This window comes from Misgurnus anguillicaudatus, chromosome 22, assembly GCF_027580225.2.
Source record: "Misgurnus anguillicaudatus chromosome 22, ASM2758022v2, whole genome shotgun sequence".
Classification (NCBI taxonomy): domain Eukaryota; kingdom Metazoa; phylum Chordata; class Actinopteri; order Cypriniformes; family Cobitidae; genus Misgurnus; species Misgurnus anguillicaudatus.
The window spans coordinates 35,342,474-35,358,329 of NC_073358.2; the positions used below are offsets into that span (position 1 = coordinate 35,342,474).

General features: G+C 38.1%; 1 protein-coding gene across 1 annotated transcript in view; it reads left to right on the plus strand.

The window, feature by feature from the left end:
• The window catches only part of slc4a5a (solute carrier family 4 member 5a), a 40,209-nt gene that overhangs the window by 11,385 nt on the left and 12,968 nt on the right, over window positions 1-15,856 (plus strand). The window contains 14 exon segments of the mRNA XM_073860671.1: window positions 812-972; window positions 1,478-1,630; window positions 2,637-2,720; window positions 3,694-3,749; window positions 7,129-7,286; window positions 7,458-7,545; window positions 8,083-8,205; window positions 8,207-8,238; window positions 8,323-8,451; window positions 9,241-9,415; window positions 12,103-12,236; window positions 12,419-12,690; window positions 13,143-13,204; window positions 15,113-15,304. Coding sequence (XP_073716772.1) covers window positions 812-972; window positions 1,478-1,630; window positions 2,637-2,720; window positions 3,694-3,749; window positions 7,129-7,286; window positions 7,458-7,545; window positions 8,083-8,205; window positions 8,207-8,238; window positions 8,323-8,451; window positions 9,241-9,415; window positions 12,103-12,236; window positions 12,419-12,690; window positions 13,143-13,204; window positions 15,113-15,304 — 1,819 coding nt within the window.

Sequence of the window (15,856 nt, forward strand, 5' to 3'; positions counted from 1 at the left end):
CACATGCTGATTAAAAGTCGATCACACCTGAAGTTTACGTCCACATTTCTTCACCAAAGTTGATTAAAACAGCTTACCATCTAATTGCCGACATCCTTAGTACGCCCTCTGTGAAGCCTAATGTGCAAACACTACTGTTGTTTAAGACGCATTTTCGGTTTGACGTCGCCTAATGCAATGTTGCTTGGTCACGAACAACTTCGCGACCGTCAGCGTTTACCACAGACGTGAAAACAACAAAATACGGACCATGGATATGAACGACGTGGATTGTTTACAAATACAACGCTGAGCTTGCCGCGCGCCACAGGTAACTTCCGCTTTCTCAACGAGTTTACCGGTATTTTGATACTGATGTGTGAATGATGTCTTACTTGTAAAAAGACAGAATGTCACTGCTTGTGTGAACAGCACATTTTTGTATTTACTGGTAAATTCATTCTGGTAAATTCATGGTAATTTACCGGAATTACTGTGTGAAAGAGGCTATAGACTGAATAAGAAAATGTATCATTTTATGTATGCCTATTCAAAAGCATAAGTGCGATTTACCTGTGAACCTGTATTAAATGTAATCTGGGGTATTTTTGGGGGTCCTGCAACCTATTTTGGGCCATGATTCATCATGACATATTTGATCAAATCTATAATTTTAGGTGGGGGTCACAAGTAAAAAGCAATGCTTTACTAACAGGTTTGTGTGATGGTTAGGGGTTATAAGTTATAGATTATTTTATATTTTGCATTATCTTTGTGTAAAAACAATAGAAGTTCATAAAATGTCCTCACTAATATGTGTGTGCTTGTGCAGATGGGTGAAGTTTGAAGAAAAGGTCGAGGAGGGCGGTGAGAGATGGAGCAAGCCCCATGTTTCAACACTATCTCTGCATAGCCTGTTTGAACTGCGAACATGTCTACAGACAGGAACTGTGCTGCTAGACATGGACGGTTACTCTCTTCCACAGATAGTCGGTGAGTAATATGATTCAGTTCAATTTTTTAAATAAACGGCATGAGCACATACTGTACATCTATCATTAAAGTAATCCAAATGACTCCAGTAGGTTAATAAAAACTGAAACGATACATTTGTGAAAGTAAAATTATTTCATTTTATTTCAAATATGGCGGCATGTCGATAATGTTGAATCTCAATCGCTGCGTCCGAAACCGCCTACTTCCATACTATATAGTAGGCAAAGTAGTGCTTTTTGCATACTATATAGTATGGTAGTAGGCGATTTCGGACGCAGCAAATGTTTCTTGTTCTCACTGGTCAAAACTAGTCATTAGACACGTGAACAAGTCAGTTTCAATTTTATCCACGTCGCCATATTTGAAATTATTTGAAATTTCTATATTTTGCTATGGACATGCAACGTGTCCAAAAGAAAGTTATTTACATCTGGGATGACATGAAGGTGAATAAATTGTGAGAAAATTCGGTGAATTTTCCTTTAACGTCTGTCTCATTTAGATGACATCATTGAGCATCAGATAGAGGAAGGGTTGATTGGTCCTGAACTGAGAGATAAAATCAGCTTTGTTCTGCTGAGGAAACACAGACACCAGACAAAGAAGCCCATCCATCGCTCCCTGGCAGATTTGGGAAAGTCCGGCTCTGGAGGCAGTGAGTTTTCTGTCTCTCCTGACTGATATAGGTGGAAAAATTAACTAATAAATAAGGGTTCCCATGGGTCCTTGAAAGTTTGTAAATCTGTGAGGAAAATTCAAGGCCCTGAGAAGTTTTTGAAAATATACATACATAGATACAGGTCATTGAAAGTGCTTAAATCTATTTTATGTAAGAAGTTTTCTGGGGAAAAAAATCCATATTATTCCCTGTGTAGTGCAGGATAATATCATAAAAATAAAAAAAGACTTTTTAAGCACACGTGCTAAACTGTTCGCTTTAAATGCTTATATCTTCTGTATGCGAATGTTGATTCATAACAAAATGCTTTTTTGCATCGTTGTGTTTGACACACAAAAACGCCTTGGGTTACGTATGTAATTGTTGTTCCCTGAGAAGGGAACGGGATGCTGCGTCTCCCTTGCCATACTTCCTGCATCCCTGTAACGCCGTCTTTGGCAATATTTCAGCGATATACTTCCTGGCTCCTGGTTCACCCTGTCTTTGTCGTTAAGCCTCACTATTGGTTGAATTTGATATACACATTCAGACACACTTACCCCTGGAGGTGTCCCCAAATTTTCACCATAGTGATGCAGCGCAAGTTCCCTCACAAGGGAACTGTAACAATATATCTTAAAAGGTAACATGATGTAACCTTGTTCTCACTTGAAATGTGTCCCCACATTTAGTCCTTGAATTTGAGGGTACTGGACCTGGAAAGTCCTTGAAAGGTTTTTGAATTTGGAGATAACTAAGGTGTGGAAACCCTGATAAATAACTGTGGGATTGTAGTAAAATCACTGCAGTGATTTGTTATCTTATGATGCTTCATTACAAGAATGAAAAATGCATATTTTGAGTGAACTATCACTTTAAACTCTTTTAGTGATCGCTGTAGCTTTTTCATTGAATCGGTTTTCCACAGTTCATTAGCATCAGCTTATTAGAAGAACATTGCCTGCTTAATAGTTAATTGAAATGTTTTTGTTGTTTCCTATAGCTCGAACACCAGCCACTGGTGCAAATTTCATCCGCTCGACTGAAGATCTACGTAGCAAGCAAGCATCCAACTATGGCCGGCTACGTGAGTCTGTGGGCCACTTTCCATAGTTTGTGTTCCTCTGGATCCTGTCTACTTCCATTCAACTCTAAAAAAATCTGGGTTATTTTTAACCAATAATGGGTAAATATTAGACAGAATACGTGCTGGATTAAAAATGACCCCATTCTGGGTTCAAAATGAACCAATGTTGGGTTGTCATTATGCAACCATGGGTTATAATAACCCAGCAGTTGGGTTAAATCAACCCAGCGGTGTGTTCTGTCCAACATTTACCCAACATGGTCTAAAAATAACCCAAACCATTTTTAGATTGCATGTTCTCTAGATCTATTGATTCGTCACTGACATGAGTTTTAGTGAAAGTTTGGTTAAAAGCACCAAAGTTTATTCAATAGTTTATTGTCATAACTGGCTCTTTAAAGTTGCAGTGTGTAGATTTTTTTGGCATCTAGCAGTGAGATTGTGAATTGCAACCAACGGCTCAGTCCACCATTAACCGAAACGCATAGAGAAGCTACAGTAGCCGCTAAAGGACAAACATGTTGTTGTCTAAGACAAAATAAAACACGCTCTGTACAGCAGTTTGACCATTTAGGGCTACTGTGGAAACACGGCGGCACAAAATGGCGACTTCCATGTAAGGGGACCCGCAGTGTATGTAGATAAAAATGGCTCATTCCAAAGTAATAAACACATACTGTAACAGTTCATTATGTAAGGTGTTTATACACCACTGGTAATATAGTTATGGATATTTTCTATTGCATTTCTGTCATTAGATCCTTCTAAAAGTTACACACTGCACCTTTAAAGATTTAATTTTCATAAAGCTACCCCATCAGAAGGTATTCAGGTGCTTTATTGGTTAGTAAACAGCCAACACTTTATGAATATACTTTATGAACATTTCTCTTGTCTAATGCATGGGTTAGGGTGGCTATCAATGACAATTTTTGGCATGCATTTATGTTTAGTTGTGCTTCTCTGTCCGTAGACCATGCACAGAGCAGAAGTATGAATGACATTGCAGACACACCGAGTACAGACCAGGTGAGTCTCAATCACTGCTTGTTTATCTGTACATTGACACAAATTCCCAGAATTTTTTTTGATAATCAAATGCTTAAAGATATTTCGTATTAGTATAGTATGTCTATTAAAGTTATTTAGTTGCCATAACCAGTTTTTTGACTGACATATTAGAGCAAGGCAGGTTCTAGAAATCAGGAACGTATTTGCTTTTTCAGCCAGTATTATTTTAATAAATTCAACCTTTGATTTGATTTTAATGATGATGAGGTGAATGTAAATGTGTGGCTTTGCCTGTTTAATATGCTCAGCTTTACTGTGGGTCAGAATTGATTTGTGATTGGGGAAACGTGTCCCTGTCAATATGTGGTCCTCGTGCAAAGCAATCACATGCATGGAGACACCAAAGAGCTGCAGGCTGTTCCCTTTGGAAAATGTGTCACTCTCTCCGTTTTGTTCATGGGAACACAATGTACAGGAAAACCTCCAATTACTGTACAACAATCATTTATAGTGTCCAGCATTTGTTCTTCAAGATATACTGTAAAATGAAAGTTTTATATTTCATATTCAGTCATTCACGACTAAAATCAATGACATGGTTTTTAAATGACAGAAAGATTTTACTTTTTTCAAACAATCATGATCAATAGAAGTCCTTTTTATACAATAAAAAGCAATATAACATTCATTTTCAATGTAGGACTCTCGTCCAGCTTCTAAACCCATTTCTGGTTGTTTATTGGGCTGAGCAGGAAGATGAGATGTTGCTGTTACCCATAAAGACATTGTTACTGTACATGATGTACATTAAGCTCTGTCTGCCTGAAAAGCAATATAGCCTTGCTAAACTAACTTTTTTTTTTTAAGTACAATGTAGAAATGAAATCTCTCCAAAAACACTCGAGGCCATCATGTATTGTACAGCATGCTTGGTTTAACACAGAACTAGAACAATGAAGCAATGCCTTAATCCAGAGGATCTGTCTATGCAGTCGTAATAGATGTAGACATTGGTTAGAAAGCTTAGAAGTAGTACAACTAAATGAAGTAGTAAAGGGTGAGAGTCATTAGCAGTAAATGAGAGTTTTGTCTTTTAAGCACATTGTTCCAGTTTATTAGTCTCCTAAAGTTGTCCGATTAAGACCTACACAGTCTCACAATCAAGCAGAGCCAAATGGGGGAAAAATCGAAAAACTACTACAGGTAAACAAACTGATTCATGTAAATTGGGATAAAACTCTCTTTGAAAGTAAAGTCAATGTATTGCTGAAACACATTACAAAGATTACAAAGACTGTGAACTATGTAGTAATGAATTGTGGAGTTTCATGATCCTGCCTTCCTGTCATAGTAATTCATAGTTGTTCATAGTCATGTGGCAGGATCCTGGCGGTACCCTTGTTTTGTGCACTGTGCTGTGTACTTACGTGTCACTTTTATGCCCCGCCCCCCTTGTCTCCTCATTCGATCATCCAGTCATTGTTTGATTAGCTCCACTGTTCCCTCTTGATTTGTTTCCTTTATATAATAGTACAGATAGTGCAGATTAAGGGGCGGTATTATCCCCTTCTGACATTACAAAAGGAGCCAAATTTCAATTACCTATTTTTTCACATGCTTGCAGAGAATGGTTTACCAAAACTAAGTTACTGGGTTGATCTTTTTAACATTTTCTAGGTTTATATAAGCACTGGGGACCCAATTATAGCACTTAAACATGGAAAAAGTCAGATTTTCAGATTTTCATGATGTCCCCTTTAAAAGAGAAGGGTTGTGGCTAGAAGGGATACAGCAAACGCCTAAATCTCGTGAAATATTGTTTTAACTTGTTTGACTCTGTGGACCCTTTACCGGGTCCAGAATTTTCTTATTTTGACTTAATATAAAATATTCCTTTCATTTCTAATGGTCTGTCATGGACCCAGTACCACATATGAGATACTGTTTGAAAGCTTAGACTCTCTACTTTCTGCAGATATGCATCACTTTGAGATATGTTTTACTGTAAGAAAGTTAGTTACACTTAATTTATACTATCACCCCCCCCCCATATTTTTGAATATCATTTAATATTTACATATTTCATATTTTTCAAGTATGACAAATATGGGCAAGTCTTATATCAAATGAAAGCTTTCACTCTCAGGAATAAGGCTGCAGCGTTATTTTTGTCCTATTATTATCACATATCCAACAATTGTCGAATGAATAATGAGGTAAAAAATGGTATTTTGTAAACATATGAGAAACTTGGGTGTGGACTGCCTCAGATAGCACAGATAGCCACAAATGATACACCATCTTTTCTCTTAGGTCCTACTCTAAAAAAATGAGTCCATTCACAGCATTTTCTTTGGTTGTGTTTATTAATAATCCCTTGCTATTTATTATATGTGCAAAACAAAAAATTAATATTTATATGAAAAATGTATTTTCGCACACTTCAGTAAAATGAGAATAACTTTTGAATGCGACATGCTAAAGAGTTCATTCTTTTTTTGGGTGTTTACTGTTTGATGCTGGTAACAACCAGAACTGTCTGCAGTCTGCTAGAGCACCCAGAACCAGAGTTATACACTATCAAAGACAGTATTTACAACATAAAAAAAGAAAATTTGTTGTTTTATCATATGAAAAACCACATTAATAACACTATTTGTCACAAACAGCAGCTTTTTATGTAACTTCAAAGGGTTTTCTGCAAAATGATATAAAGATATTGCATTTATTCCACTGTATGTGGTTATGGGAGCACTTCAAATATTTTTAGGCAGAAATATATATACAAATTATACAAAAAGCGTATTATTCCTCCCATCAGTTGGAGTAAAATAACTTTTGCATTTATAATGATAGAGAAAAAATTCCTTTTTCCTCTGTAAGCTGGCAATTGCTGGAATCAAACAAAACTGTCTGCAGGTTTCGTTACCACTCAGGGCCAGAGTTATACACTTTTAAATACAGACTTTAGAAAAAAAACATCAAAAAGCGCCTATTTATTTTTGTGTTTATTAGAGGACTGACAACACATACAACCATGTTGAGCACTTTTAACAGTGTTTTATGTAATTTCAAAGGGTTTCCTGTAAAATGATACCAAACTTTTGTATGTACACCTCTGCTTGTGGGTATGAGAAGCTTTTTAAATTGGGTAGGCCAAATCCAGGTGAAAATCCCCAAAATAGCCTCAGAGTGTAAGAGTTAATCGTAATCCTACTCCAAACTTAACCCTAAACATTTCAGCATTTGCTGTATCTCTTCTAGCCAAAACCAAAGAGACTGCAGCTTTCTAGCGAGTGGGTGTGGTTTTAGCATGTAAAACTTTTCAAACTTTTATAAAAAGAGAAAAATATCACATACCAATTATACAGTTTCTTCTTTGCTAACTTGATTTTAGCTGAAAAACAAATTCATGAAGAAAATCCCCAGAGATGCAGAGGCCTCTAATGTCCTGGTGGGAGAAGTGGACTTCTTAGACAAACCCTTTGTGGCTTTTGTTCGCCTGGCCCAGGCCACGACTCTTGGGGGACTGACTGAAGTTCCAGTGCCCACCAGGTAACAGTTTTGTTTTCTGTAAATATCCTTGGACTCAACTGAGGAATAGTTCACACAAAAATAGCAAATTCTCATTATTTACTGAAGTTGTTTCAAACCTGTATGTTTGTCTTCTATCTCATATGTTTTAAAAAGGCATTCACATTTTGATATACTGCATGTTTTCAACAGATTCATTTTTGTGCTTCTTGGGCCTTCTGGTAAAGCCAAATCTTACAATGAAATTGGACGTGCCATTGCCACTCTCATGGTGGATGATGTGAGTATTTTCAATATAATACTTGCTTAAAGGAAAACACCACCGTTTTTCAATATTTTACTATGTTTTTACCTCAACTTAGATGAATTAATACATACCTATCTTTTTTTAATGTGTGCACTTGTACAGCGTGTCTTGAATGTGTTAGCATTTAGCCTAGCCCCATTCATTCCTATGGCTCCAAACAAAAGTTTTATTTTGTGCCACCATACTTACTCATAACTACTCATGTAACAGTCTTTAAATAGGGAAAACATGGAGTTTGGTGGCTTCTAAATTCATCCCTGTTTGGAGCCATAGGAATGAATGGAGCTAACACATTCACGAGGCGCTGTACGAAGATTAAAAGTGCATGCATTGAAAAAAGATAGATGTATTAATTCGTCTAAGTTGAGGTAAGAACATTGTAAAATATTGAAAAACTTTGGTGTTTTCCTTTAACATCTTAAATATTAGAAAAAGTAAATAAAAAAAGTAAAAAAGTTGTTTAAAGTGGTCCAGATTTTTCTGACAAAAGTGTGTCTGTTCTATCTGTAGCTCTTCAGTGATGTAGCATACAAAGCCAGGGACCGGGAAGATCTGATTGCTGGAATCGACGAGTTCCTGGATGAGGTGATTGTGCTTCCACCCGGAGAATGGGACCCCAAGATTCGCATCGAACCCCCCAAAAAAAATTCCTTCGGCTGACCAAAGGTAACCCTCCCTCTTTTTTTGCAACTTTTTTGATGGACCCATATCCGTTTCATCTTTAACACTGCTCTTCGTTTTGCGGAAAAGGAAGTCTGTGTTTTCTCTCAATGAGCTGGGTCAGGTGAATGGATCGGCGGGCGGTGGAGGACCCGTTGGTGAAGATGAGGAGATGCCTGTGCCACATGAGCTTGGAGAAGAGCTGGCGTATACTGGGAGGTGTGTGTGAATGAACGTGTTGACAGTGAGGGGATATTTATTTTAAATATTGACTTATAACCATAGACTGTAAATAATATGGACGTAGTGAAGAAAATGGGCTAAGATGTGGGACGTGTGCGAAGCTGAGGTGCCTGGTTGCAAAAACCATGCCTGTCTAGCTCGGAGGTAGTGACAGCAGCGGCAGTTTACCTGTCACTCAAGTGGCCACGCCCTTAATTATGCAGAACTTTAAGGCTTAATAAAAAATGTATTTATAAAAAATAATCACCCCTCTCACAGTTTTCATGAAGGGCAAATTTCGCTGTATCGATCAAAAGCTCTGTTCCTCCAGCCTGTAAACATATTTATTTCTGCTGTGAAGTTGGACATTTTAACATAGGGGTCTATGGGATTGACTCCCTTTTGAAGACAGTCGATGAATTGCAGTTTCATGTTGACTCACGAAAGAGACCGAAAAGTGCCCCCTTCCTTTGACATCTCCAAAATGCTTTGGTAGAAAGGTTTAAAACCCTTAAGCGCAAAATAGTTTTGTCTTATCTGTCTTTACATATAATTGAAAGATACTTTAAGAGTTCAAGTCTTGACCATTATGTCAATATAAAGAAAATGTAACCGGTCATTTGTCACTTCTGCTAGAGGGTATGTCAGGACAGATTCAGAAAATAGCTGGGCTCTGCCAATACTCTGTGATAATAATCAAGATAGAGCTCACCTCTGCCTGTCTTCGTAATATGAGGTAAAGAGGAGAGCTTGCTGATGAATAATGCATTTCTGTTTGTGGAACAGGTTCTGTGGCGGCCTTGTGCTCGACATCAAGAGGAAGCTCCCCTGGTACCTGAGTGACTTTTATGAAGGTTTCCACATTCAGTCTATCTCTGCAGTGCTCTTTATCTACCTGGGCTGCATAACCAATGCAATCACCTTCGGGGGTCTTTTAGGGGATGCCACAGACAACTACCAGGTACGTCCTGCAATTTTCTGCTTGACTCAGGATTTGACAGGATTTTTTGTTTAAAGTTGAATGCTGTTATCATTTATTGAGCAGTTTACGAGTAGATTTAGTATAACCTTCTTTATATTTTTTTAACCCCTACTTTTTTAAACACAATATGTTTTGAGTGGAGCAGAGCGCATGACGGAGCATTATTTTCTGAAAGAGCAAATAAATTTGATTTTATGTATTTAAAAGTAAATAAATAAAATGCAATACAGGAGTACATGCTCAACTAATGCCACCAATTCTGTTGTATTTTTTCCAGGAATCTGGATCAATATCTCTTAATTTTTCAAACACTGTGTTTCAACTTTATTTTTATAATTTATAGCAACTCCTCACAAGTCAATAAAGTTGAAAAGAATTGTAATTTCAAATCAATTAAACATAATAATTTAAGTGCAACAAGGAATTTTTACAGTGTAGAAATAAATACTACCGTTCAAAGGTTTTAAAACACATAAATTAATTTATATTTTCCCATATTTTAGGATAATTCATCAAAACTATGCTATATTTTAGCATTTTCAAAGTCATAATTATTTGCTTAGAATTACTAAAATCATACTCTAAGGGTGCTGCGCAGTGATACACATATTTTTAGTGCAGTGGTCATAGCTGTGTTATTTAATCATAAATAAAACAGCAATTGACCAATCAGAATCAAGGACCAGAAATAACCTGTTTTATAACTTGGACTAACAATTAAAGAGCTCAGATGCAAAACCCTCTGCGTCTGACATGTTTTCTTCTAAATTTGCATTTTTATCAGACCAACCATCCAGTATTTCTGAATGCCCTGAGGGTGGGATTAAGCGGATTTGATGCAAAAGTATTTGATAAACGTATAATAGATGCCTTGATGAACGTATAATATGAGAGGATTTGGTCAATATCATTATCTCATTTTTGAAGAAGGTGGTGTTTAGGACTTAAGACTTAAAGGCGGGGTGCACGATTCTTGAAAAACGCTTTGGAAAAGGGAGTCGGACCGAGTACCAAAACACACGTGTAGCCAATCAGCAGTAAGGGGCATCTATACTAACCGACATTGTTGCATGGGTTGTGTATGTGTGGGGCGGGTCTATCAAAAGAAGGTCCAGATTCTTTTGGGTTGGGGGCGTGTTTGTTTAGGTTGTAAGCAAAATCCACCGTTGATCTGATGACAAAATCCGACGTCAGGATCTGACGACAAAATTCGACGTCAGGATCCGTCGTCAAAATCCGACGTGGATCCGACGTCAAAATCCGACGTTGAATCTACATCTAATGGTGCTTTTTCATTGCATAGTACCCCACGGTTTAGTTTAGTTTGGGTCGGGTCAGCTAACCTCACTTTGGCGTCGTTAGCTTTTCCATCAAGTTTGGTATCACTTCGGAGTGGGAGAATTATAGGCGTGTCGTTATATTTGCGCTGCCTACTGCTGTGACATCATACAAGTGAGAGCGTCGTTGTACATTCCCATACTTTAATTTATTTATCAGTCCGCCGGAAAATTTAAATTGGCCACCACAAATAGATTGCACATAGTTTGCACATCGCGTTTATCACTAACGTTACCTCTATCTCACATGACAGTTTCTGTTCAAACACCAGTGGCGTCAGTAGTTGACGCACTCCACTGAGCCTTATTGAAGTTGCATTTAACCATATAATGCTGCCGTGCTCATCGCGAATGTTCCGCCACAAACTGCAAGTTTGGAAAAAACTGGTATGGTGTGTTCTGATTATCAACCTGTGGATGTTTTTCATCGCTAAAAGGGAGTTTGGGAACTTGTAGCAGAGCACAGATTTGCTCGAGACAGCGCAAGCTAGCACTAAAGGTAAAGCTAATGTTTTACATTATAGCGATGACGCTGGTAGTGACGTTTCCCTCATACCGATCAGTGATCTACAGTGTTTTTGCGTCACGTTTGGTATCAGCTCGGGTCGCTTGAAAACCCCAACTGAGGTGGTACGAAAAAAGTATTGGGTACTACATACTGCACCCAATGGAAAAGCTCCCAAAAGTAAGCTGACCTGACCCAAACAAAACCAAACCGTGGGGTACTATGCAATGGAAAAGCGCCAAAAATCTGATGTTGATCCGATGTCAAAACCCGATGTTGATCTTGACGTCAAAATCCGACATTGATCCGATGTCAGGATCCGACGTTGATCCGATGTCAGGATTTGACGATGATCCGATGTCAAAATCTGACGTTTATCCGACGTCAGGATCGACATTGATCTGACATAAAAATCCAATGTTGAAACGATGTCATAATCCAACGTTGATTCGACGTCAAAATCCGTTTGAACCGAATTCAAAATCCAACACAAGTGCATACAGCAATCTGACAACATACATTTTTTATCCAGTATAAGTCTGTGGACATTTATTATGAAATATTAGCTTATAACCTAAAGGGTTTCTGTGTTAATTCACCTTGACATCTGCTCAAAATTGGGTATTGACGTCAAAATCCAATGTTGGCCTCATGTCAAAATCCAAGATTGGCCTGATGTCAAAATCAGACGTCAAGACCAAGGTGATTTCAATTGTCAACATTGGCTTTCAGAGATCGTGTACCCCGCCTTTAACTACCTTGTTTCCCTTGTATTTTACCTTTTCTTACTCTGTGATTATATTCTTTGTCTCTCTCTTTCTCAGGGTGTGATGGAGAGTTTTTTGGGAACTGCTTTGGCAGGCACCGTCTTCTGTTTGTTTAGTGGTCAGCCTCTCATTATTCTCAGCTCAACAGGCCCCATCCTCATCTTTGAGAAGCTACTGTTTGAATTCAGCAAGTGAGAGAGCAATCCATCATAATCTCATACTCAATTTTTTGAGGACAATACATAATATCCTTGTTCACTTCATCAGCTCTCCCATAAATCATGTCTCTTTACCGATGCAAACCAACTTCTGTCTTGTCAGGACATGCATTCATCACACAGCTTATGTTTCTGTAAACTTTCCTTTTCTTCAGAAATAATGAGATTGATTACATGGAGCTACGGCTATGGATCGCTATGCACTCATGTGTTCAGTGTTTATTGCTGGTCGCAACGGACGCCAGTTACATCATAAAGTACATGACCCGCTTCACAGAGGAAGGCTTTTCTAGTCTCATCTCCTTTATCTTCATCTCGGATGCTATCAAGAAGATGGTAGGAGCCCTCAAGTACTATCCCATCAACACTGACTTCAAACCAGATTACGTTACTGCCTACAAATGCGAGTGGGTGGCTCCTGACCCGGGTAAGTCCGTTCTTGGCGTAGAAGGGCTGCTAGTAAAATGTAATAACTTTGCTTGTCAATGAGTACAGTATGAATTGGATATTTATGTCTTTAATAGTAATTTTGTTTTAGTAAAGATGTTAATTCAGGTGTTTTAAGAAAACTGGCTAAGTGCATGTGATTACTGTAACTTATTTGTGTTACGTTTGTTTTTGCTGCAAACCCCAAACATGGCTGCTGATTGATGTGAGTACTTTTCAATATTCACAAGACTTGAAGCTGTGCGTAACACTAAGCGCCGAGTCTTTTTAAAAAGTATATTACACATACAGGTCTTTTGCAAAAACCATATTAAAATTACATTGTGGCCACACCTGCAGTCAGTTGCCACAGTTGATTTGATCCTGGAAAAAATGTTTCATTTGTTCTCATCCTCCTGTCTGTCTGTTTCTTCCTTTCTTTGTTTGTTTCAGTGGGAACAATGATCTTCGCTGTTGTAGTCCCGGTGCCAGATAATAGCTCTGCTCTCTTTGGTGTAAGTGCCTTAAATATCTTCATCTCACTCACAAATGTGTGCCTTTGCACAGTCTTTGACCAGTGGCGGCCGGTGACTTCTTTATCGAGGGTGCACGATGCGATACTCATCACAACATGTATTTAGTCCGTCATATCTGTGGCTCGTCATTTTAAGATATGTATTTGGCAAGAGAAGTCTTTGAAGAGAAGTCACTGCCGCCACTGTCTTTGACTATATTTTGGATAAAAGCAGTGTTCAAATTAAAGGGGATCTGGAGACGGACCTCCCATAAGTATTAGAGGACCCTCTATAAGGCCCAAATCAATGAAGAGTGCGGATCCTCACTTTTATATTGAATAAAGTGTTTATTTTAGAATCAAATAGTCTTTCCAAATTTAATTTATTTACAGAATAATATTTCTTATATCTATCAGAGCATCATGTTTTGGGGGGTAGTTAGGATGACCCCCAAAAGCTTTGACACAGTTAGCATCTGCTAAATGCATAAATGTAGCCTACATTAATTCTGGGACCCTCTGCATCTGTAGTAGGTCCCTAAAATAGTTTTCACCCGATTAGTTATGACCAGTGGCGGCTCGTGACTGCTCATCCGAGGGGCGCAAGTTCAAAATATGTGTTCGGGCCGGGGTGTCATGTGTGTTGCTCGTGTTTTCAAAATATGTGTTTGTTGCGTCATGTGAACCATGTGCATCATGTGTTTTGTCAAAATAAGTGCCTGCTGCACACGCGTCAAAATCGTTTATGATAAAGGAGACGCTCACGTTCACAAAATACAGCAAGACACTCCCTTAACAGTAAACTCTGATTACGCATGAGATTATGCAAGTGTTTGACAAACGCGAGCGTCTCTTATATCATAAACCCTTTAGACGCGTCTGCAGCAGGCACTTCTTTTGACAAGACACATGATGCACAGGATCACTCGACGCGCAGAACACATATTTTGAAATTACAAACCACACACATGACGGGCTACATACATGTTGTGATGAACTTCGCATCAAGGGCCCTCGAAAAAAGAAGTCACCGGCCGCCACTGGTTATTACCCTGCCTGATCACACTGTAAAAAAGATTTGATGGTTCAACTTATAAAGGAAGTTACCTGGTTGCCTTAAAATTTTAAGCTCATTCAACGTACATTTTAGTTACTTAAAAAAGTATACTGTCAACTAAGTTTAACTCTTGCGCGGCCACTGACGAGATAACTCATCAATTAAGAGAAACCGCTTCCATGCCAATGACGAGAATTTCAGGCTTTCCGCAATAGTGCTATTATCCACCAGGTGGCACACTTCCGCAACTTGTACAACCCGGAAGTAGCACCTCGCATGAAAGAGAAAGAACTCTGTGTATGTTTTAAAGATCGCTCTGAATGGGATCTCTATCAAAAGTCCTTCACAAAAATGGAATTATCTCAGCTTTTTGATCAAAATTGGGTGTTTTTGAAGAAACCTACACATATTTGAGAGGTGATAAAAAGTTTTTTTTTTTTTGAAAGCAGAGGGTCTGTTCTTTCATTTGATATACTGTTTGTTTATATATTTAAAGGAGAATATTTTCTGGAAGGCATTACACTTTTGTGAAAATCATGAAAAATGCTGGCGCTGGCTGGCAACTTTTTTTTAAAAACACTGGCGGTGAAAGAGTTAATGAACTCAACATTTTTAACCAACAAATCTTTTGTACAGTGCACATGAGTCAAATCTAATGAATTTATTACAGATAGATCCAATATTACAAGTTTTGTTGTGTTTTTGCTCTGTACTCTGTCCTGTTTTATTTTCTCTCTCTTTCTTTTTCACTTTTTTGTCCACCATGGATCCAACCCTTCTATTCTTTCCTGTCTTTATGTTCCACCCTTGTCCTCGATTTCTCTCTTTCTCCATGTGCCTGCTGTCTATCAGTTAAATATAACAGCTCTGGACTGGACTCAGTTGAGCAAAAAGGAGTGTGTGAAGTATGGCGGCGCTCTGGTGGGGAATTCCTGCAAATTTGTGCCAGATCTTGCTCTCATGTCCTTCATTTTGTTCTTCGGGACCTACAGCATGACAGTCACTCTGAAGAAGTTCAAGTTTAGCCGATACTTTCCCACAACGGTAAGACCAGGGGAAAGAGGAAGAAAGAGACGTTTTTCCAAACTTATACCAAACATTTTTTTTACAACTACACTTCCACTCAGAGTTTCCCATTTGTCATTATCTTGGATGCTTTTGGTTAGATTTTAAACTTTCCTTTGAAACATTTCATTAAGATGTCTGATGAAGGCCTTGACAATGCCCGAAATGTTACATGTTTTTAACTCTTTCCCTGCCATTGACAAATTATCTTGTCAATTAAGAGAAGACATTTGCATGAAAAAATGTGTTCCTGATGAGTTTTTATGGTAATCTGTAATACCGCGATTATCCACTAGACTTACCCAATTTATTAAAAACTGAAATATTTATTCTCTTTACACTCCGTGTATGTTTTGATAATCATTCTGAATCTGATCTCTAACAATATTCCTTCACAAAAATGCAATTATTTCAGCTTTTTGCTTAAATTTATTTTTATTTTTTTTAAGTAAAATACCCATATTTAAGAGCAGTGGCGGCCGGTGACTTCTTTTTTCGAGGGCGCTCGATGCGAAGTTCGTCACAACATGT